Below are 24,469 nucleotides of genomic sequence, written 5' to 3' on the forward strand. Positions count from 1 at the left end.
ATATACATGACACCTGAAGAAATTGAGTCCTTGGAATCTCGAGAAAAAAAAAATCAATTTCCCAAGAGCCTTAGCTCCAAGTTGGTGTGTCGGCGCAGGCGCAGAAGCTTTGAGAGCTCAATGAAAGCTGGCTAGTTTGCTACGCTCAGTGTATATCTGGGTGGTTGGATCGTGAAGACAGTGTGTAGTTTTGCCTCTTCATAATTAACATAGAGCGAACGGCAAAATGAGCAAACCCAGCTTTCAATCGTTTGGCGGTGGAAGTACTACAGAATCAGATGGTCTCGATAAGGTTGACATGTCTTTAGGTAACTTAATGCCACAGATAAAATTAGCTTAGCTTGCTTAGCTGATTAGCATTCTGATGTTTTGCATTTTATTTATCACAGCTTGACTCGGCGTATACATAGCAGCAATCACTTGATATCGGAATGTAATACATGTAGCACCTTTATCAATGTTTTATTGAATTGCAACCACTTTTAGAGTTATAGCTTGACTGCGATTAGTTAAATTTTCCATCAATTATTTAACCAGGATGCTAATTAATGTTTTCTATACATGTACATAATGTTTTATTGAATTCACCTTCATGTATCATAATTGTGCTTTTGTTTGAAGTGCTTACTGTTATTTTCAGTATTTAATTGAGCAACCCATCACTTTGAATGATGGGACTTGTATAGCCTAGTTTGCTTTGCTCATATTTATTGCATTCTTATTCCACAGATGATATTATCAGGTTGAATAAGAAGCAGAAACAAATCCAGGCCCATAAGGCAAATCACACACTCCCTGTGAAAGGTCACTTCACCCAGGGGAAGAAAACTGGGTCAAGACCTGGAGTGCCATTTAAAAGAGGTCAGAATAAGACTCTTTTTTTTTTTCCCCCTCTTCTTTTTACTGAATTGGTACAAAAGTCCATCTAGTTTTATAATTCTATGGAAGCTTGTTTCCGGCACAAAAGGAAGAAATTCTCGCAATTGCTAGAAAAGAAGTCAGAAATTTGAGTCACAATTTTTCTGTCAAGGAAACAAGATTCCATAATATCTCCCTCTTTTTAAAAAGTGGATGTTTTCTGGAGGCATGTTTTAGGATTACAAATTTGACCAACAGCCACAATATAACAATACGGTTATAGTATGCGAATCAGTTCTGCTAAATCTGATGAGCATCTGCAAACTTTTTTTGTTTTGGCCAGCAGTAGGAGGTGTTGTGAACAAACGCTTTGGTCAAAACCGCAAGCTTCCACCCACAGTGGCCAGGCGTCGTGGGCAGGGGGTCATCACTGGTTTAGCAGCGAGAAAAAATGCTGCTCTTCTTAAAGGGATCAGTCCACTCAACAGACCCGCCCAGAACAGACCCGCCCAGCACAGACCCGCTCAGAACCGGCCAATGCTGAACCGGCAGATGCCCAACAATGCAGCTTTGAACCAGGTGTGGAAACAGGTCTTTTATTGAAGGGTGATTATGGTAATTAGTTTGGGGAGGGTCACACTTTGGGCTTAAAAGGTGACTGTTTTGTCATATGTGTGAATGAATTCAGTTGTCACTTTTTTTCCACTTGTCTCAGAGATCTCAGCCATTTGTCCAGCGGCGTGACGCCCAGCGGCGACAGATGCCGTTCCAGAGGAGACCAAACAGACAGATGGACTCCCAGAAACCTCAGGGCCCAGTTTCTCACAGACCATTTCGGCTTCGCAGAAAATGGTGAGATGACTTTTTCTTTTTTTCTTTAATATCTGAGAGAAAGTTGGAAGCTATGGGGTTGCTATGTGCAGTGATTTATGAAAGCACACGTGAAAACATGGTGCAAAAGAAGCCACAACACTATTATAATTTTTTTTTATTTTCTGTAAGACCGCATGAATTCGCTCCAAGGATCGGTAGCGAACCGCGGTGAAGGCCTTACGCGTTCAGTGTCTCAGCTGGAAGAATGGATTTGATTATAATATTCTTTATCTGACTCCATTTATCATAGTTGTCGCATTTAGAAGAGAATCCCAACCGAATGTTTGGTCATCTATATTTGATAGTTAATCATACATTTAATCGTTCCGTTTTAACCCTTTGTTACAATTATAACGTTCCACATTGGAGATAGTTAATAATTACAGATTAATTCAGAAAGGATCAAAATGTAACAATTTATTAACAATCAAGTAAATGTAAAATGTCAATTACATCATAGACATAAATCTCTTCTAAAAGGAAACACAAATTCTGGTTATGGTTACACTTAAAATCGTTTCAAATAAATGTAAAACATAAACCCTTAATTATGCTCTGTAGGCCTCTGCCTAGAATGTTACCTGTGAGAGAGAGAGAGAAAGAGAGAGAGAGAGAGAGAGAGAGAGAGCTAAAGAATAGCTCTCTCCAGAGAAAGCCAGAGAAACCAAAGAGAGCGAGCTACAGATGAAATCTTCTTTTATCCTCTTCCCTGATGTCACCAAATTCAAATCTGACTCTTGTAAAACTGACCAATCAGACCAACCCGTGAGACATTTGAAAATAACCAATCAGACAAAACTTCCCCCATTGTATCAAAGGTGCGAAAACCTGTTGGCCAGCCGGCCAATCATTCTTTTGTCTTTCTAACTCAACCTGGCCCTTCTGATGGCGTTAAGGGGGAAGGGGTTGAGTCAATTTCAATATCTTGATCACGACGATGGCAGTTAACAGCAAAGCAGAGGATTTTGTTCCATTTCAAATATCTTTGATTATTTTCCACCTTACAGTTCCCCGTTTGGCACCATTGGCCACAACCATTGAGTCCAAAGGTGGCATTGTCCACAAAGATATGCTTTCTGTTGTGTGTAGATGTTATTCTTCAGACTTCTCGTCCAGACTTGTTGCAAAAGCAGCTGATCAGTTTTCAGCCTTTGTTGTCCTTGTAGCCCTGCATGAGAACTTCATCATTGATATGCAAAACGTCCATTGATTACTTCACACCTCAAGAACAGTCACTCTTTTTGAGGACACAGGAGCGAACTTTTGCTGCAGGTATTCTGTGATTAAGCACAACAAAGAACAAAAGCATACATGGCATTTTTCATTGGTCAGAAGTCTGATGTGGTCATATTAAAATAGTCTCTGGAAATAAGCCCTTAAATCAATATACTTAATAAAGTGGTCAGGGTTTGAGGATAAAAAGAAGATTCCACAAGCTCGTACATTGTTTCTGGGAACATTGAAATAAAATGCATTATAACAAAACAAATCATTGTTGATTTTAAGTCCCCCTTTTCATGAGGAGTATTAGCAAAATATTCAGTGTAACCAAGACTCGGAAATCAAACTCAAAGTTCATGTAACTTTCCACTATTTCGGTGGTAGTGGAATTTGAGCATTTTGGTCTGAATTTCTCGAAGGAAATGTAGCAAAAGTCAGTGCAATTGATACATTAAAAAAAAGATGGTACTCATCAATAAACCATAAAAGAAAAACAACAAATCAATCACATTTATGAAAACATATATATATATAATAACCACTGTGTTTGTTCAGGAATCTTCCAATGTAATTAATGTAGATCTAAATATGATTAGTCATACAATAATGGGTATTCCTGGTAACTGTGTGTGTGTGTGTGTGTGTGTGTGTGTGTGTGTGTGTGTGTGTGTGTGTGTGTGTGTGTGTGAGTGTAGCTATCTGGATCTGTTAGTGTGAAAAGATGAACAATAGATCTTTAGTGAAGTAACACTTTTAGACTCTATGTCATCTTTGTCGTTTATGATGTGTAGTGTTCAGCCTGAATAGATTTGGTCTATTCCAGGTGATGTTGTCGTGAGTGTAGGGTGTGTTCTGTGTTAATGTTTTGGAGATGGGTGGAATCTAATCAATATCAATCTGTGTTGCATAATTTAATTCCAGTTTTTTCACTGGGAGGTCATGTAGACATATTGTGAGGTGTGATTGACCTCATCGAATATATATAAAGATATTCGCACCCATCTCTCACATCTCCAGTTTTGAGATGCAGGGGGGAGGAGGGCCTTTTGGCCGTCCGTCCTCCAAGGAATTGCAATTGTCATCCTGAGATAGAAACAAATTACAAATTTAAAGAGAAACAAATTTAGAGAGAAACACAGTTAATTGCTGCTGCTGTTTCTGTGTATTAACACTTAAGACTGTTCTGGCAGTCGAGCCTTCACAATCTGAGTGAAGGATGAATTGGTTATGAATTGGTTTTCTATTGTCTGTGCCACATTTAACTATGAATTGGTTTTCTATTATCTGTGCCACATTTAACAGCACAATTCCCCTCCTTTTTGGCACTGGGAATTGAACCAATGAAAAGTATTATAACTTGCTCAAATTAGAAATAGCAAAGGTCAGAGTTATTGAGTCCTGTTGCGATGAAGACATTTTCATGGTTAATGCAATTGTAATTCACACTGTAGCCAGATGGCAATTCTATGTTCCTGTTTATGGTTTACTGCAGCTATATGGGAAATAGCAGAGCTTCCACTATAGGAGACAAACAAATTCAACATTGACACATACAACTTGAAATTGCTGTACAATTCCAGTATTAAAGTTATTCCAATTTACACAAGATACATGGCCTAGAATGCGCAGCATCTACGACCTTTATCCTAAGTGTTTCATCACTTACAGTAAAGCAATCATGTGTTTTAAAGAATAAACTTGACTAGTCTATGTGTATCTTGTAACACAAACAACTATTATGTGTAATCAATGCACACAATGTGTTATACAATTACAAATTTGAAAATACAAACAGGATCATTGTAATCTGGATGTTTTATTATTAAACTCCTTGCTAAGAGGCTGCTAGCCCGCTCGCAAGTGAAGTTAATAGCTGAAGGCCTTGCATGAACACTGCAGTTAGCTCACTGAGAGTTTTACCTGCAAATGAGCGCTTTTCTTTGCCTTTAAAAAGTAATTTCCTATTTTTCTGAAAATACGGTGGAGGTCGCCCGTTACCCAGTGACCAGCATTTTCCATCGACATGTCCGATTTTCTGACAGGATCTGCAAAACCTGTTCTTTTTGCCATTGGGTTGTCTGTTGGGTTGTCTGCTACCTTCTCCTGGAGTTTCAGTATATTCATGACTCTCGGATGCTTGCAAATCATCCTGCATCCCCTTAAGAGCTAAAATAGACACACTTTCTTGTGCATTTTCTGAACTAAATGCTTCAGATTCATTAGAGCAAGTCACCTCATCTACGAAGTGAACATGATTTTTAATCCCATTGCTGTTAAGCATTATGGGAGTCATGCACTTTTCAGCATTTAGCTTAGATTTCCATCTATTTTCTATTCTTGAGCCCCAGTCTACTATTGATTGGAATGTGTTTTTAACTGGATCGACGCCATTTGACAAAGCCCGTTGGATTGGGATGCCAGCATTATTTTTCACAAGTTGTAATAATGCGTCATGGTCTCGATCTGCATTTTCTAATCCTGAGTGTTCTCTGTACGTTACCCATAACCGCTCGGCGTATGTCTCAAATGTTTCATCACTCGCCTGTTGGATTTCTAGTATTTTGCTCCAATCTGCGTGTGTCGGTCCCCTCATTTCTAATAATGCCTGTTTTAGTCGTTCATATATGTCTTTGTCTGTTTCGTTGCGGACTCGGTCTATTATGCTGCCAGACTTCATGCCTTCGGTTAGTTTTGGTCTGAGCTCTTCAGGGAGAGTGAGAAGTGCTATTTGCCACACGTCTCTAACTTCTAGCTTATACACCGTAGCCTGTAGCATCAATGTTTCCCAGTAGGGTTGAAACGGCCCTTTTCTTGGCATTACTCCAACGACTTGTTTGTGTCTAGAACATTCTTCGCAGGTTAACGGACGGCTGATCGTTGTGGTTTCGTCGTTCGCATTAGTCATAGTTTTAAGCACGGCGACCTTAACAGATTTCTTAGCTGTGTCGTTAGCTTTTGTGCGAGTCTTTATCAGGCTTCGTTGTTTTGGATGTTCAGGCATTAACACAGGAGCTTGGTTACGAGTTTCTCTCTGTGGCCTGTATCCTAACGCAGCATCATTGTCATCATTATCATTTGGCTTTGCTGGTTCCGAAATTTCATCCAGTGCTGCTTGTCTTACTGCGGCCACTGGAAATCCTGCATTATCACAACAATCTTCGAGAGCAGATATGTAATTATTGCGGGTTTGAAGTTTTCCTTGTAACTGATCAATTTTTGTTGCCATATTTTCACGCTGCCTAGCCCACTCAAGTTGCTCGTATGAGACTGATTCGACTTTTGATCTTAACTTTTCTAATTCGTCGGATCGCAATCTTTCAATTTCTTTGATATTTGCTATCGTTCGTTCGTTCTCGACCATTGTCTTGAGATCGTTACGACGAAGCAAATAAACAATTGCAGCGGGGATTTTCTTGTATTTTGATTCAGATTTGAGCTGTGCGCCCTTAGCAGAATACCAGGATATAATTTCGGTGTTACTCCATTTCAGGTTCAATCCTTTATCGCTTAATCGAACGAGGAGATCTTGTAATTGTACGCCTAAAATTGACATAATTTCCTCATCTACACTGCTGCTGTTATTTCCCTGAAAAGTCATGTTTCACGTCTAATTCTTACACAATATCGGATTTCTACGGTTCCGATCTATAGTGGGCATACCGACCCGTTCTAGAAATGTGTCTATATGTGTGAAATGCAAATAAAACTTTCCCTCAACAATTCTAAAAGGCAAAGAAGGTTTACTTACTCATTCTGGTCGGAGGGTCCGCTTTAATCCATTCACAAGATCAACAGAACAGCTGAGGAAAGAGAAGCTCAAATCTCTTGTTGATTTTAAATCCAATACTTCGCTGAAAACACGTTGCTCGTCTGCTCGCAACATCACGTATTCGGGGTCACCAACTGTAAGACCGCATGAATTCGCTCCAAGGATCGGTAGCGAACCGCGGTGAAGGCCTTACGCGTTCAGTGTCTCAGCTGGAAGAATGGATTTGATTATAATATTCTTTATCTGACTCCATTTATCATAGTTGTCGCATTTAGAAGAGAATCCCAACCGAATGTTTGGTCATCTATATTTGATAGTTAATCATACATTTAATCGTTCCGTTTTAACCCTTTGTTACAATTATAACGTTCCACATTGGAGATAGTTAATAATTACAGATTAATTCAGAAAGGATCAAAATGTAACAATTTATTAACAATCAAGTAAATGTAAAATGTCAATTACATCATAGACATAAATCTCTTCTAAAAGGAAACACAAATTCTGGTTATGGTTACACTTAAAATCGTTTCAAATAAATGTAAAACATAAACCCTTAATTATGCTCTGTAGGCCTCTGCCTAGAATGTTACCTGTGAGAGAGAGAGAGAAAGAGAGAGAGAGAGAGAGAGAGAGAGAGAGAGAGAGCTAAAGAATAGCTCTCTCCAGAGAAAGCCAGAGAAACCAAAGAGAGCGAGCTACAGATGAAATCTTCTTTTATCCTCTTCCCTGATGTCACCAAATTCAAATCTGACTCTTGTAAAACTGACCAATCAGACCAACCCGTGAGACATTTGAAAATAACCAATCAGACAAAACTTCCCCCATTGTATCAAAGGTGCGAAAACCTGTTGGCCAGCCGGCCAATCATTCTTTTGTCTTTCTAACTCAACCTGGCCCTTCTGATGGCGTTAAGGGGGAAGGGGTTGAGTCAATTTCAATATCTTGATCACGACGATGGCAGTTAACAGCAAAGCAGAGGATTTTGTTCCATTTCAAATATCTTTGATTATTTTCCACCTTACATTTCTTTTAAATAAGTCAATACTACATCAATCCTTCCAAAATGTGCTTTTGTTTTACGCTGGTTCACTATGTTAAGCCTGTTAGTTTTTATAATTTAGACCTGTCGGGATTGTTTTAACGGGAAATTGCATACGAGTCACTTGCCTTGCGCATCTTGTCTTAAATGGAGAACCGTTTCTCCAGCTACTTTGACGCGTATACGGTGTTGGAGCGACATGATGGGTTAGTTGTAACAACGAGCGAGAAATGTTGGTATGGAGCAGCTAAATCTCCAACCCCTGGAGAATCACCAGTTTTAATAAAACGCTGACAAAAAGAGGCAAAAATAGAACGTGACCCCGCTCGTAATAAAACAAGAATCAACATATGGCTTGGCTTTTCAGAGATAGTGAGAACTGAGGGATTTAAAAAGTTGTAAAAGAGATGCGGAGATGGCATTTTTATTGCTCAACAGGTGAGTAAGTTATTTTATTGAACAGATAAATCGCCATCTCTTGAACAGAAATCATCGTAAAGAATCATCTATTGTGAACAGTCACGCAGAGCCGAACATCATACCCGCATTACCCTCGCTTTCCAACACCAAAGGCCACTTTAAAGGTCCCATGGCATGGATTTTTTTTTTTATTCATCAAAAATGAATTTTTTCTATACTAATGTTTGCCCTCTGGCTGAATGCCCTGTTTCAAGGGGCGTGTCTGCTGTGAGACTTCAGCAAAAACGCCCACTGTTGTGATTGGCTGACATCTTTGCATTTGAAATGAGTATCAGATCTTGTAGTGGAGGGGGCGTGGTTTAACAAGGTCTATGAGGTACGAGCATAGGGCACGAGACTGCCAGAGAGACGGATGGACCGGAGTTCACTTCTCATCAGCTCTTTCAGCACGTCTCCGTTCAGTGAACTGTTGTAGTTACTAGCATATACTTCAGGTTATTAGTTTATTTCTAGTCGGAGGGGCTGTCACTCATGTCAGAAAGTTAGTAACTTTAGTAAATTATGGATCAGTGCTGACTCGAGACGCAAATCATTTAGAATGATTCAGTCCGATTTGGTGAACTGGTTCGACCGGTTCACTAAAAAGAACTAGTTCAAAAGAACGATTCGTTCGTGGGCCGGACATCACGGACCAGAGACAGAGCGATTGCTAACAAAGTTATATAGTAACTACTGAGTTGTGAGCGCTGTCAGCGCAAGTTTATTGTGTTTGTATCTGAGAGTTCTGAATAAACACCAGTCATGAGTCCCCGTCATGCCAAGTCTGTCTTCCTCCTTATTCTACCAACTTTGTAACACATGTAATGTACCATTACAGCTGTCGAGATGAAAGAGTTATGAGAAAGTATTGATTATAGCATTATTTTTAGATATTTTCCTATCATATGAAAAGCGTCAGTGTACACAGCGCAAACAAAGACAGTAATCGAATGTAATCCAGTTTATTGTGCGGATAGCTGGCTAGCCTAGCCCGAATATACTCTCACGCTTACCCCCCTTCTGCTTAATCTCGCGCTGTGTATGGCGCCTCCGCTGTGGGCGAGATGAAGTACTGGGGGTCGACGATGTTGAAGCCCGACCGGTCAGTGCAGCCCGAGCTTCGGCGTGCGTGAGGTTGATCTCTACAGATGTGGCTCTGCCAATGTTGAGCAGAAACTCACGACTGTATGCACATTTTAGAACAGATAGACTTGACGAAGACATATAAAAACACTGACTCACAAGATAGAAAACACCGTTCTGTCGGGAGAGAGAGAAGCCGCAGCGTGTGCACGAATAATACACTGAAAAAAGACGTGTGTTCATTTGTACATCCTAACACTGAGAAACTGCCAGCATTCACTCATTCACAAGCCATGATCTCTCGAGGACAAGCAAATATGGCGCTCGCATGGGGGTGCCAAATTCTTTGGGCTGAGGAAAGGGAAGCAACCGTTCCTGTTATGATGTCATAACAGAAAAATTCAAGATCAGCTCGTTAGGGCTGTCAAAATTGCTCAAATGACGTTCGAATATTCCCTCTAAAAAAAGCACGAATATTCGAACTATTCGAACATCTGGTTGCGCATTTTATCAATGACGCGCATTACGTCAATAACAGGACAAATGAATACAAAGAGACATAACTACTTATATAGGTAGTCTAGTTAAGTTTAAACATATTTGACAACGTATTACCTACACAAAAACAAGTAAATCAACTAATGGCTAAGACCGCAGACCTCACTCTCTCTCGCGCTCTCTGCGCATAACGGGTTAAATGAACACACACATTGAGTGCTGATCAAGAGTTTTGTGCAAGCAAATTAAGGTTGCGACTCTTGTCCCAAATATAGCAGGCTTCATTCAGTGATTGAAACAAATATTAATATACGTTTTACAGCATATTATTGAACGCTCCGAGCGAGCTGTGCTGTGGTAAACATGGAACTTTTCCTTGACATGAAACGGTAAATAATCAAACCAGTGGAAGCAGTGCATTTATCCTTTATTCATGCAATATCTATTCAGTCAGTACCTCGGCTCCATTGCTTGACAGAACTCCCTGAAGCCTGCCTCATCCACGACACTGATCGCTCTCATGTCCTTACAAATTAACAAAATTAATTTCTCCGTTATGGCCTCTTGTCGTGTTGCAGACAGAGAAGCTTGTGGCGGGCGATCCAAAGTAAGGCTGGTCCAGTTTGCACATACAAATTAGTTGCTTATATTTACAAAACGACCCTACAAAAGCATAAAAAAGCCCGTTTAATAAAGAAAAGTTCACGAAACGAAGTGAAAACTCACTAAAGTGTTTAGTGAAATTAGGAAACATTTATATATCATAAATTGAGTTTTAGGCTATAAGTTAACGTTACATTTCTACATACATTTTGTTCTCATGTCACAAGTAATATCAAGGTTTATTTTGATCTGTTTTACATGATTCTTTTGTAGTGTGGTTTTCGGTGAAGTGTACTAAAATAAATATCGTCACCTGTGTACATTAGCCCACTTCTTCTCGACGCTTTTCCTGATAGTTTATAGAACAATTACTCCGAGTCGCCATCTGTCGTTTCAAAGAAAAGCACAACGGCGAGCGCGTCAAGTATAAACTATAGACCGTAAAAATATAAACACCTCGTCCGTTTGGGGAGGAGCACGTGCAGTCAGCGTGGGCTCGCGCTCTGGAGACGGGCCAAAGTACACAAGGCTTCAGGCGCGCTAGCGCCCACTCTCAAAGCAGACAGCCACGCCTCTACTACCGCGGGCGTTTTTTTCCCCCACATTTTTTTATTTATTTATTTGAATATTAATTTTCACCTTCGAAATTTGTTTTTTAAAAACTATTCGAATATATATTCGAATTTAGAATATTCGTTGACAGCCCTACAGCTCGTCTGAGCTGTCATTTTCTAAAAGGCAGAGAAAGACAGCCAGAACTCAGTTTACACCCATCAAAATTTCTAGCCACTTAGGGACAATATTCAGGCTAGGGGAACTCATATTAATGCTGAAAAACCTCATAAAATGAAAATTTCATGCCATGGGACCTTTAATATATTGTTTTATTAGACAGGTCAGCAACTGTTTGGATACATTCAAGAATTTCAAGTGAACACAACCCAAAAATGCTTGCCTAATGTGATGTAATTCTCATTGATTACCATACTTTATTTAGAAAAACTTTGTGTGGAATTCAATATCATTGGAAATTGTTTAGATTGTTACGTTGTGGGAAGGGTTGAATAATAAGAGGACTTGATGACATTATGATGACAATTTCTTCATTCATATTCTTTTTTTTTTCTTTCTTCAAGTTGTCTCAGTGATTGTAAAAATGTTTGTCTCCTGTTGATCATCTCTGCTCTCTTCAGGAATGCTCCAACTGCCCAGCAAACACAGAGAGAAGCACGACAGGCCACCTTCCTCTTCAGAAGAGGACTTAAAGTAAGAAGCTAGTTAACTTCCGGCCCAGAGATCTCCCAGAGATGCTGGCTGATGAGCAGCACAGAAGCTGTTAACTTTATCATTTGTTGTCACTAGTGCATGCATGGAAAAATTCCTTCTGGAAAAAAGCTAAATTAATGGGTTCTGTACATGTGACATCCTCTTCAAATTTTGAAGAGCCTTTTGTTTCACTTAAATAACATAGTTCACGTACATGCTTAACATGTTTAAAGGGATAGTTCACCCAAAAACGAAACTTTGATGTTTTTCTGCTTACCCCCAAGGCATCCAAGATGTAGGTGTCTTTGTTTCTTCAGTAGAACACAAATGAAGATTTTTTTAACTCCAACCGTTGCCGTCTGTCAGTCATATAATGCATGTGAAAGGGGTCTAATTCTATTACAGTAAAAAAACACATGCACAGACAACTTCAAATTAAACCCTGCGGCTCGTGGCGACACATTGATGTCTTAAGTCACGAAACGATCGGTTTCTGCGAGAAACCGAGCAGTATTTATGCTATTATTTCACCTCATATCAGACGAATGTCATCAGCTCTCCAGACCGCCATAACTTCCTGCGAATAAGGTCAAAATACCTGCGCGGTCATAGAATATACATGGATGCCTCATTAGTGCCTACACGAATCGGTCGAATGAGGAATCTACGTATATATTTCTATGATCGCGCTGGTATTTTGTCCTTACTCGCAGGAAGTTATGGCGGTAATAAATGTAAATGTGCCATGTCCTGATTTGCTAATGATCCGATCTGCTTGATATGTTAATGCCAAGTGTAAACGCAGCCAAAGTTTTGTTGAATTGTTAGTTCAGAATTGTAAGTTGTATTTTTTTAACACTTAAATTAGTGTCATTACTGTCTGAATGTTCAAATGGAAATGTAGTTAAAATACTAAATTGAATTATGAATTAACTCAAGAACAATAAAATGTGACTCCCAGTCTCATACAATTTTGCGGTTTATTTATTTTTTCTTTCAAAATAGGTTCATGCACAAGTTCAGAAGACACAGTCTGCTCCACCCACACAAGGACCTCGCTCGTGAGTAAAACCGTTCAAGTTTGATTTATTTCTTTTTCTACACAATCACTTTTTCAGTGATATTGCTGCTTCAAGTCGTTACACTATTATTCAGATGGGTCCCATCATATTAAGGATCATGTGACACTAACGACTGGAGTAATAATGCTGAAAATTCAGCTCTGCCTTCACAGGAATAAATTGCACTTTAAAATGGAAAACGGTTATTTAGTATTATTATTATTATTATTATTTCACAATATTACTGTTTTTGCTGTATTTTTACTGATCAAATAAATGCAGGTGAGCACAAGTTGGGCTGCGTTCACACTGCGAGCCTTAGCGCTCAATTCCGATTTATGGATCAGAACAGTTTTGTTTTTTTTGTATAGCTGTTCACGTTGTTTATGTGGCCAATATCAGATTCAAGTGTGAACAGATCATGGTCCTGAACCGACCCGCATGCGCAAAAGAGCGATAAAAAGATGTCATGCAGCACACTGTCATATGGAATTAAACATGGAGAACGTTGAAAGTGATTACGCATTAATTTATAGTGTGATCTGCCGCGGAAGCCAGTGAATTTATGATAGATATTTGAATGTGTAGTAGCTGATGATTTTGTATTTGAAATGATACTCCTTTTTAAACATTTATGATTAGGGGTGTGCGATATTGACAAATGATCTCTCGATTATTTTCTTGGATTTTATTGAAAACGATAATTAGACAATATTTTGCTGAGTGTGTTATTGTGCTGCACCTTGGCTCCTAAAGTTATAGATATTCTTCATATTCTGTGTGGTGGTCAGTTCACTACAGTGACAGCAATCATCTTTTCCAAAAGGTTTAAATAGATTTTTTTTTTTTTACCTTATGGGCATTTTATACATTTATTTTTTTAAACCTAATTATATGCATTCATCTTTTGTCAATTTCATAAATGTAATCTAATTTAATTATAATAATAAGACACAATAGGGCTGTTACCAATCAAATTAAATGAGTATCAACAAAATTCATCTTTGCAATGGGGAGGAAACAGAAGCTGCATCTGAAGTGGCATTTAGATCATTTCCACAGACTGTTTAATGCAGCTCAGAGGTGACAAATTAATAACCTGCAGTTATGCATGAATAATGTTTTGATGTTTAAAACGCAATGTTGAATATTCATATTTTAAATGATTTAAAACATGAAATTATACTTTAAATGAGAAATTAAAACCCCCAGTAAGTGGAAGCAAGTCACTGTTAATGAGTGAGGCATTGAGATTCAACTGATTCATTCAAATGATTAGTTCAGGCACGAAGCATTTGACTATCTTAATCTACCTTAGTCACTGAATCATTGATTCAACTGATTCGTTCAAAAAGCTAATTCATTCAGTAAGGAAACACCTCTGTGTGTTGCTCAGATGCAATTACAGTGCTGCGGCTTTGTTTTGAACTATTTTCATTGGCGAAATAGAGCAAAAAACAGGCAATAGGGTGTCTAAAAATGTAAGTCACTTAATATTAACTTTATTTAGTTTAGTAGACTTGTATAAAATCAGTATCACATTTGTTATCATGCTGATACCTGGAGAAACACTGCACTCTTCGTGTGATATTTATTAACTGTATTAAATAAAATAAATAGAGTAAATCACGCGTGCACTCTAAATGAGCACCTGAGCTAGTTGTGTGTGAGGGATATACTTGATAATGTCAGATCGCACATCGTTAAAACAATTATGATTTTATCGCAGACGATATATATCGCACACCCCTATTTATGATACGAGCCCTTGTGTTTTGCTTGTATATAGAGCTGTTACTGTAATACTTGTGAGTTCTGACACATCACTGTCCTTCACTTGCTACCTTTCGCAAGAAAGTAGGGCATGTAAAAAGTGACTCGCATGAGCACAGAATTGTGACAAATGTTGCTCTAGAGCATACATGGGCAATATACGGCCCGGGGGCCGGATCCGGCCCGCATAGTGCTTCAATCCGGCCCCCGCGATGCGCTCGATGTGCTGGCAATTTGGATGAAAGTTGAATTTTTGTATTCAGGATTACAAATGAAATGTTTAAGCTTTTGATCGTTATGGTCGCATATATGGGATTTTTACTTCTGTGCCCCTGAGAGTACGGTCCCACATGGTTTTTAGGATGTTCAGTGACGTCGCATGACTGCCGGATTGAAACTGTGCTGTTGCGCATTGGTTGGCGCTGAGCCAGAGACGGACGAGCTCAGCCTCAGTGCTGTCATATATCACAACTATGCAGTTTTTGTTCAACCTCATAATGTTTATTTTAGGTTTCAGACATTTCAATACACATAAGCACGAGTAAAACAATACATTTGGAGTTTGTAAAATACACACTGATGGCTGTGGAAGCAGCAATAACAATCTATTCAAATATAATTTTTCCGAAGTATATTAGGCTATACCAGACAAACATAGTAGAAGTAACTATTAAGTTTACTCTATTCTTGTCACAGTTCACCGGCCACTTTCTTGCACGTATTTCGGGAGAAACTGATGACCCTGATTCTCTGGGAATAAAAGCGATGCATCTGTAATACAGTGTTATTGTGGGTGCGGTGTCACGTGACAAATATGACGCATCGCCATGGAAACATTAAGGGGGAACAATCTAAAATAGGAACCGCCTTGAAAAAACTCACTGGGGAGTCGGTTAGAATATTAAAATTAAGCGTGAAACAAGGGTTAATATATGCATAATAAATGACGCTGGCTTATCTTTTTATTAAGCTAGTTATCAGTGTGTATTGATCATTGATGGTATAACGTTAAGCCCCCTTAACAATTTCACGTGCCCCATTTCATACTGCAGTTCATACTGCATGCATGTCCTGTAGATGGTGATGATGATACAGCTAAATTTAAATTCTGTGAGACGCATTGGACTATTCCATGTTGTTCTTTATCTTTCAAGCAAACATACGTGTGATGAAGTTGATCTGCACTTAAATTGTTCTATTTTATAAAAGATTTAAACAACATATGTTAAAAAAGAAATTACAAAAAAATCAATAATAACAAGTGAAATAAGCTGAATATGTTTTTCATTTAGTGATGAAGGTATCCCCAATTCAATTTTATAATTCCAAGCCAGATTGCCTGAAGTCTGTATGTTAATGTAACCTGCACACATACATTTGCAGTTTTGTTAATAGTTTTCGATATTGAATAGCTACAGCTGGCATGAATGACAGTTGAACAATATACAGGGTAGTGTAGTAAATGAATCATTGAAAGTAAATCCAGTTATTTGAACCTTAGAGTAGCCTATGTCAGACAGGCCGCACAAATATATATATATTAGGCCTTGAAATAGGCTGGCAAAAGTCAAAGTAACTGTAGCCTTATACATATCTGCATTTAATTAAGCATTTAATTAAGTACTGCATTTAATTAAGTACGATTTAATCATGTAACTATGTTTAATTGCAATTGTCCAAAGTGTGGCCCTCCGTTTACTTTGCCAAAGTAACTGTGGCCCTCAGACTAAAACTGTTGCCCACCCCTGCTCTAGAGTGATGTAAAAGTCTCATGAATTCTATAATAATATTTACATTATTGTTTTCATTTTGTTAGATATATATAATATATATACAAAATTTGTTTTTACAACAGAAATAAATCAATCAAAAACTTACTTAAGCTTTTCATCTAAAACAAAATTAATTTCCTATCATCATTGTAAAGCTGCTTTGAAACAATCTGTGTTGTGAAAAGCGCTATAGAAATAAAACTGACTTGACTTGACTGAGGTCGCATTGCAAAACATCTGACCTGTATCGGATTTAGGACCACATATGTAAGTGGCAAAAATCGGAATAGAAAAGATCAGATTCCATCTGTTTTGTGCTGTTCTCAATGTCATGAGAGGGATAGATCTGAGTTTCATGTGAGCAAACAAATCGGATTTGGGCCACATTTACCTGCAGTCTGAACGTAGCCTTCCTACTTTCAAAAGTCTCTTACTGATTTCTCTCCCCTCTGTTCCACCAGGTGGCGCACTCCTACAAACAACAGTGGCATCCTCACAGTGTCAATAGAAAACCCCACAGCTAGAACACAGCCTGAGTATGATTACATTTTATTACACCCAGATGCACAATTTCATAACACAAACAACGCTTCTCAGATATTTTGATGTGTAGTTGTTGTTGTTTTTGTATTTGAAATGATACTCCAAAAGATGTTCAGATAAGCTTTATATTTTCTAACAAGCTCCACATATTTCTCTTATCATTTTAGTTTGACCGGTTTAAAGTTTGAGGCTTTTTTCTGGCATGTTGTGAATGTTTTGAAGCACATAACTAATGATGTTGTTTCTTTTTCCACATTGCAGGCCTGCTCAGTCCTGGTCGCTTCACCCCGTGACTTCAACACGCTCGTCGCCTCCACCTAAAGAAGAGCCAGAGAGGAAATCTCCTCCTAAAGGTGTCGCCCTGCAGTTCGATATCAACAGTGTTGGGAAGCAGGTAGGACAAATCACAATTACAGTCAAACCAAAAGATGTATTCAGACACCTTCAACATTTTCTTACATTATCACAGTTTATTCGCGATAGTTTAGAAAATGGTAATAAAATATGACAAGAACTCTAGAGTTAAACTGTGTCAGAACAAATTAATCTTGATAATGTCAGATAACTTTGATAGAAACGGATGTAATGGATTACAATCAACCAATCAGCTGTTAAATTTAAGTACACAATTAGATTTAACCAATGACCAAGCAATGCTTCATTTTGCTTAGTCTGTGGTGTAAAAGAGCGCATTAGCAATTCAAGAAAACACTTAGGCAAAACATGGTCAGGTCAAAATGTCTGAATAATTTTAGTCCCAACTTTTTTTTATACGTTTTACTGGTAATCCATAGGGATGTGACGGTGAGAGAATTTTCCCACTGGTTAATTGACGTGTGACTGCACCGATAAATCCGGTATTCCCGGCGGGGAGGTTTTTCAAATTGCTAATTTTAAACCGAAAGTAAAATGCTGAGCAAAGCGAGTGTTTTTAATGAATTCCTATGAAATAGTGTTGTCACGATGCTGGAATTTCTAACTTCGATACGATACCTAAAAAGTATTGATATTCGATACCATGGGGAAACGCTGCATATACTGTCAAATAGATATTTTTAATATAATTTATTATTTTTGTCAGTCTATTGAAAGTCTAGGCAATTAAAAATTTCTTCTGAAGAGATCACTTTAAATGATATAACTTTTTCTCATATATAAACGTTGATCAATTACCATTACAATTATCTCACAAATATTTGCTATCTAATTGTGTTGCAATAGCTTACATACAGCACAAGGAAGCTTGATTTAAAATTGAATTTAAAAAGACGAGTAAACTGTAATGAAATAAGAACAAATTACAAACAATAGCACAAATACAATATAATAAAGATTAAATTAAATAGACTGCTTTATTTTTTTCAGGTAAGAAACTGAATAAAAAACAACTACAAAGTAATCAAATTTAAAATAACATTGGATAATCTTCGTTGTAAAAAATGAAATGCAGATTAATCCATTAAAGTTGCACAAGTTAATCAGTCAAGAGCAGTAAGTGATCGTTTGTCTTTTTGTAGTTTGAATAATAAATAACTGCTGTCCCTTTAAGACGCACACATGGATCCCCAACACTGTTCCTGTGAGCTGGTTACGACTGTGTTTACGTTAATACAATACTCACCAAGATGGGCATTGAGACATTTTTCGAGTGTATTTGACCATTAATAAGCTGGAAAAAGGAGCTCATTTTTGTGCACTTTGTATGTCAGAGGCAGCATTATTACAATATGTGTGTGTGCACTGCATATGCGAGCGTGAAATCTGCAGGAATTAGTAGAATTAAGGTTATGTGCAACCACGCGTGAAATTCAGACCAGTCACACCAATACTAACACGCTGTCATGAGGAAAAATCCAGCAGAACACAGGTTCGCCGTGTTCAGAGGGTTAACCGGACTGAATAAGAGGAGGCGGGTGCGTGTCAACTCGCTGTCGGTCGGAGAGGAGAGCGCGGCTGGTATCGATACTGTAGAAAAGGAGTATTGTATTTCAGTATCGATACATATCGAAATATCGATATTTTTGACAACACTACTATGAAAGTTAAGCTTCCATAGACATCAACTGAAAATGTGCCAGACTGGACACGCATCGTGAATGAATCCCACTGGAGCCGTGAATGAATGCCGGGCGGCCGTGCTCATTTTACTTTCGGTTTAGAATTAACGCCAATTCGGGGGCGGTTTGCTTGAATTGTGGGTTCATTAGCCTATTATTCTTAATGAAAAACCCAACAACAAAACGGTACAATGACGAACTCTCTTCAATAGGCGCTTTTACATTTAGCTTTGAAACCAAATCTTCCGCCGTCATCTCCTCACTCTGATGAATGAAATCTGACTCCTGTCCTGCTGCGTTTGGGCTGCAACTCTCCTTCGGCTCGCACTGTATTGAGCAGACACGTTCAGTTTTTAATTGTAGTGTCTGTTCTCTAACTGAACTAAATGATTTTATTACTATAAAAATCAAAACGGCGGTAGGGGCGGTGCCGCAGTGGGCAAGTGATATAACCGGTGTTTCGCCTGAACGCCGATAACACCGGCAACACCGACTATTGCAGCAAGCCTAGTAGTCCACTGTATGAATAATTTTGGGGTATATGTCAGTTTACTTTATTTTGCTATCCTCACTTGCATAAATTAACTATATTGGGTGTCCTGCACCCAATTATATCTGGTGTCTGAATAAGTTTTGGTTTGACTGCATATATATGGCTATGTTGCCATGCGTATTTTTGCATAATTCAGTCAATAAAATTACAATTAATTGTTTAATGAAACTAAAATGACCTTTCAGACGTCTCACGCGATTGCTTTTACAAACACCAGCATCCGCACGCAAGATAACATGACCACGGCGTTTATTGCATTTCGTCTGAGACGCAAGTCACTTATGATGTAAGAAAAAAGAGCCACAGCGGCTTCCCCGATTGCAGCAACTTCCATTTTTATTACAGATATTTTGCACCAACTTCCCAGAAAGTGACTATTTAGTTCTCTTGAACACATGGAATGGAAATGGTGCTTTATTTGCAAATGTTTTATGCAATATTTCACTTGGAAACAGTTAAAATCTGATCTGAATGATTTATTAATTTACAGAAATCTGCTTAAAATATGAATTCCACTAAGCTTTTTGCTTTCCTATTTGGGAAAAAGCAGTCTGTTCCCAAACAGCTCCTTTACATCCTGTAATACCATGATCAATTCTGCTAAACCTCTTGGTCACCTCGATCATTCTGCTTTTCTTTTATCAGACCGGAATGACCCTCAACGAGCGGTTTCGCATTCTGAAGGACCAGCGTGTGGCGGCAGCAGAGCAGAGCAGCAAAGGGGGCCGATTCGTCACTGTGGCCTAGAGCTGAACTCTGAGACACTGGTCACATGTCTCTATTCCTGATCACACTGAACAACAGTCCTTCAGGACAGAACAGGCAAACAAGCACCGGAGCTGAACTACCGCTGTTCATGAACTCACATTAAATATTTCTGATGGAAGAGACCGTTCTGTCCGTACTGTCCTTGAATTTCAGTTACGTTGTGTTGTCTCCTGAACTGCCCTTGATATTGGATGGCGTCCTGTTTTTGTTTTTTTATATATATATATGCTGTTGCAGCTCAAAGAATTTAAATGTTTCAGGATGGACTTTGTTTTTCAAGCGGTTGTATGAAGCAGAACATTCTTTTTGTAGAGCAAAAAAGATTGTTTTAAGATGTTTTATAATATTTCAATTAAAAAAATTGTGCAACAAATGTCTAATTTTTTATATGTCTGTTAGCAGCCAATATTTATGTATTCTTTGTAATGGCCAATTTTAAAACAAATATTCATTTTTCTGTACATTACGCACTAAATTCATTTCAGCATTTGAAACTAAGTGTACGTTTACATGACAATGTGCTAAAAACACAAGTTCTTCCTTTGTGTTTTTCTCATGCAGATGATAACGTTATTGTCAAACGACTAAAACTGCTGTATTCTCCTGCCAGGCCAGTAGTTAGTGATGTCACTTTGTAAAAGACACGATTTCAAGGAATGTAAAAAAATAATAACCGCGCTGCAATGCTACTGCGCATGTCTGATTTTCACAAATCCACGATTTCAGAAGGACGTTAACGGTATTGTTTTCAAAAATGTGTACTTTGAAACCCCTTATTCAAAAGTTAGCGTTTTTCAGCCCCCCAAAATGCTGTTGTGTAATTCAATGGCCAAAACCCATAGGTCTTTAGTTTAATACTGTGTTGTGAAAATGGCCCCTAATTGTAGTTGTTTTACACAATAATTAAGGGTACATTAACACGATAACAATGTACTAAAATGGAAAAGTTTTTGTGTACAGAAGCAGCGTTCACACGGATCTGCAATGACTAAAAATCGCTGTATTATGTTCTCTGGCCAGTAGTTGGCGATGCCCCTTTGCAAAGAAAAACTACGTGCCTACGCATGGGCATGACGTCACTGTTTTCACAAATTCGCGTTTGTGTATTTTAGACCAGACAATAAAAAGTTTGTTTCCAGGCCCCCAGAATGCCGTTGTCGTGTAAATGAACAACAAAAAAGCATAGCATTTAAAAAATTTTTTTTTGAAAACTTGTGTAAACAGCCCTTTGGAATTTTAACATTGGCTCATCTTTAATAAGTGAGTAGTACTTTATCGAAAATAAATAAATACAACTACAATGATAGTAACAGGTGAAATATTACTCATGTCTAAATATTTTTTTGGATCATATAAAACTGGTAAAGAATGTCTCGGGTCATTATTCACCTTAATGATTGTTTTGCACACGTTGGAAAATACTAAATAAAGAATTATTAAAATAAAATGTTTTTGCTATATAACAGGTTGAAGTAATTTGCAGAAAGTTTGTATCCTGCTGTTTTATAGAGAGAGTCATACACAAACTATGAAGTGCAACCACATAAATCCGATATGATGGCTTAAACCTTTCTCACCTGATCATTGAGGCTTTACATTAGCCTTTACTTTAGAATTCAAGTTTACCCTTCTCAATATATGGGTCTTTTTGTATACGCTGTAGACTTTAAAAAATGAGTGGTATGTGACAGCAACCCACACATCAAGGTAAATCCATCATGTTTCCTCTCGATGTGGGGAAGTCACTGCCTACGGTGGTATCATGTGAAAAGAATCATGGTGCATAAAGCAGAAACAAGAGTAATTTATCACTGTTTCTAGCAAAAAGCGCATTAATACAATTCCTGAGCAGTTTCGTAATTTGAATATTGCATTTATTTAAATACATTAAAATTTGCAATGTAACAAAACTATTGGCATATGAAATTCAAACACCATTTAAATGAACAAAACATGGCTCACTTCATTTTCTGTGGCTAGTGTGTCACACACACACACTAGTTCATTTTTTTCTCCTCACCATCACCTCCATATCTCCTTCCCCCGCTGACACTATTCACAGACTACTTACAATATGAGTGCCCAATACAAATATGAGGTAAGAAAGTGGTTTGACATTTACAGATAACAGATCATGCAGAACATGCCTAAAAGCAACAAAAAGGTTTGTTGTGAGGAACAATAAAAAAAAAAAAAAAGTACATAGAGTGCATAAAAGAAAAAAAAAGAAAGAAAAAAAAAAAAGATTTACACAGCTTTGCATCTTTGGTTACAAAGTAGGTTGAACAATTTCACAGTTTTTTTTTCTTTTAGATCCCCTTCCCAACCCCAAAAACATGAGACATCAGGGTAGCGGGCAGGAGAATATGGCAACTGACTTCTTTTTCCAACACACAGAACTGAAGCTTTCTTCATCAGGGCAGATCATTGAGGATTCAGTTGAGATCTTCGCCCACAAACCTGTACAAACTTGTTACGCTCTATTTATTCTTTATACTATACAAAATGTACATTCACACCAGGTTCACATTCTTTATCCACAGAGAAACTTCGCTGTTAGTGTTTGAACTCTACCCACTGCTACTCTCTCACTGTTTATGGTTGCATTGATGATTGATTTCGTAAGACCGCCGCTTGGATTTATGTCCAATTACTGTCGGATTTAAGAATCGAAAAGGTTCCTCTCGACCTTATCTGCTTCTGTGACATTGTTCCTCTCTGAAAATAGCAGCCCTATAATAAATAACAAACAGTACAATTGAACTTGACAGGTGAATCGAAATCATGTGAAGTACGGTGGCTCTGAAAATAGACTCTTGCTTCTTACAACATGAAAACTGCAATGCTAAAAAATACACCGCTTTCATGGCTGGATTCTCTTTATTAAAAAAATAACTCTCTTCACAAACTCTCCACCTCGTCCAGGGGGGGGAAGGGGCCAAGTGGGAGCCCCAATCAAGACCGTGGTCCACAGGCATGCTAGCATGTTGCGCCTCTCCTCACGGTCACCCGACAGCATGCGCACTCAGCGAAGTAGTGAACTAGACAGGTTTTCTGTGGTTGTAATGATATATGCGTCATTCGCAGAGGCTTCAGGCGGAGGTGACGTTGGGCTGCGGTTGTCGTGGCAGGGAGTCCATGGTCTTATTGGCGTCCAGCTGAAGGTAAGGCTGAGGTTGGGACTGGGACTGGCCCGGGACAGGCCCGGGCTGGGAGGGAGAGTTGGATGGGTTGGAGTTGGACTGGACGGTGAGTTGGGAGAGTTGCTCGTTGTTGGCTAGAGATTTGAGCACTGCGTTCTCTCGCTCCAGCACAGAGTTTCTCTCATAGAGCTCCTTTATCTGCTCCTTCAACACCTCCACCTCCTCCCGCACGGCATACATCAGATGGCTTTTCACTAAATCCTACAGCCAAAACATGACATCATTTCAGCAAACAGTACAACAGCGTCAGAACCCATTCAAAATTTGTTCAAAAAAAAGTTTATTATTACAGAGGACCTATCATGCCCTTTTACAGTCTTGATTTTGTTTTCGGATTCTACTAGAATAGGTTAATGCCCACTATTTTTCACAAATCTGACATTAGCTGCATTTCCATTACCCTTCAAATTGTGCAAATTGAAACTACGCCCAATGGAAACAAGTCAATTTCGCAAAAACTCCCATATATCGCAAATTTTTGAAAATTACGCTCGCATGAGGTGTTTTTTTCAGGCAATTCAAAAAAGGAACATTTCGCAAAACTGCAATGGAAATTACAGGTCACCTGGCGTATGTACAAGTTGATCATTCTTTAAAGACGACGTGGTATGTTTGGACAGAAGATGAGAAAGTACTTTATTAAACTCAAAAGATAAAAGAATTACGGGAATACTGGATTCAAAAAACAACAAAGAAATGCCACAACTAATTAAGAACTTGAAGCAGATATGAGGGAGAAACATCCAGAAACACCTCATACCTGGCCGCTCCCAAGTCCTTGCCATTAATGCTTGGATAACACGCCTACATCTCCTTCTGCTACTGCGGTGGCTGGGATATATTTAAACCTACTAACATCCGTTGCCATGAGTTTTGAAATTACTTATTGCGAAAGAAAAAAAAAAAAAATGTTTAGTCGCATAACATCGGTTAGTGGAAACGCTGTAATTTCACAATAGTTTTTTTATCGACATTTAGAAAATACTGCAAAAGTTTTGCACAAATCTGTAATGGAACAATGTGCTCTGATTGGTCGGCTGGACCAGTGTGTTGTGATTGGTCGGCTG

General features: G+C 38.5%; 2 protein-coding genes across 4 annotated transcripts in view; one reads left to right on the top strand and one right to left on the bottom strand.

The window, feature by feature from the left end:
- The first annotated feature begins 96 nt into the window (after window positions 1–96).
- Window positions 97–21,660, top strand: LOC307127759 (UAP56-interacting factor-like). Of its 2 annotated transcripts, none has more exons than XM_079819182.1 (9): window positions 97–308; window positions 730–861; window positions 1,205–1,437; window positions 1,574–1,710; window positions 11,600–11,672; window positions 12,678–12,733; window positions 16,740–16,814; window positions 17,083–17,215; window positions 20,077–21,660. In XM_079819182.1, the coding sequence occupies exons 1-9, from the start codon at window positions 227–229 to the stop codon at window positions 20,176–20,178; spliced, it is 1,023 nt and encodes a 340-aa protein (XP_079675308.1). In that variant the 5' UTR covers window positions 97–226; the 3' UTR covers window positions 20,179–21,660. The 2 variants fall into 2 exon arrangements, with proteins under 2 accessions (XP_079675308.1, XP_079675307.1); XM_079819181.1 differs by having other exon boundaries at window positions 101–308; window positions 1,202–1,437; window positions 20,077–21,636.
- Window positions 21,661–22,054: 394 nt separating this feature from the next.
- The window catches only part of LOC307127758 (TSC22 domain family protein 2-like), a 45,021-nt gene continuing 42,606 nt past the window's right edge, over window positions 22,055–24,469 (bottom strand). For both annotated transcript variants that reach the window (XM_079819180.1, XM_079819179.1), the window contains one exon: window positions 22,055–23,603. In XM_079819180.1, the coding sequence (XP_079675306.1) occupies window positions 23,292–23,603 (312 nt within the window). In that variant the 3' untranslated portion in view covers window positions 22,055–23,291. The remainder of the gene's footprint in view (window positions 23,604–24,469) is intronic.

The sequence above is a fragment of the Gobio gobio genome (assembly GCF_949357685.1).
Source record: "Gobio gobio genome assembly, chromosome: 6".
In the NCBI taxonomy this organism is placed as follows: Eukaryota; Metazoa; Chordata; class Actinopteri; order Cypriniformes; family Gobionidae; genus Gobio; species Gobio gobio.

Bases quoted from the DNA above. Each gene is read 5' to 3' on its own strand.
- LOC307127759 (XM_079819181.1), top strand. From the start codon at position 227: ATGAGCAAACCCAGCTTTCAATCGTTTGGCGGTGGAAGTACTACAGAA. The intron at 1,711-11,599 runs GTGAGATGACTT...TGCTCTCTTCAG, and splicing joins TTTCGGCTTCGCAGAAAATG to GAATGCTCCAACTGCCCAGC. The intron at 17,216-20,076 runs GTAGGACAAATC...TTCTTTTATCAG, and splicing joins TCAACAGTGTTGGGAAGCAG to ACCGGAATGACCCTCAACGA.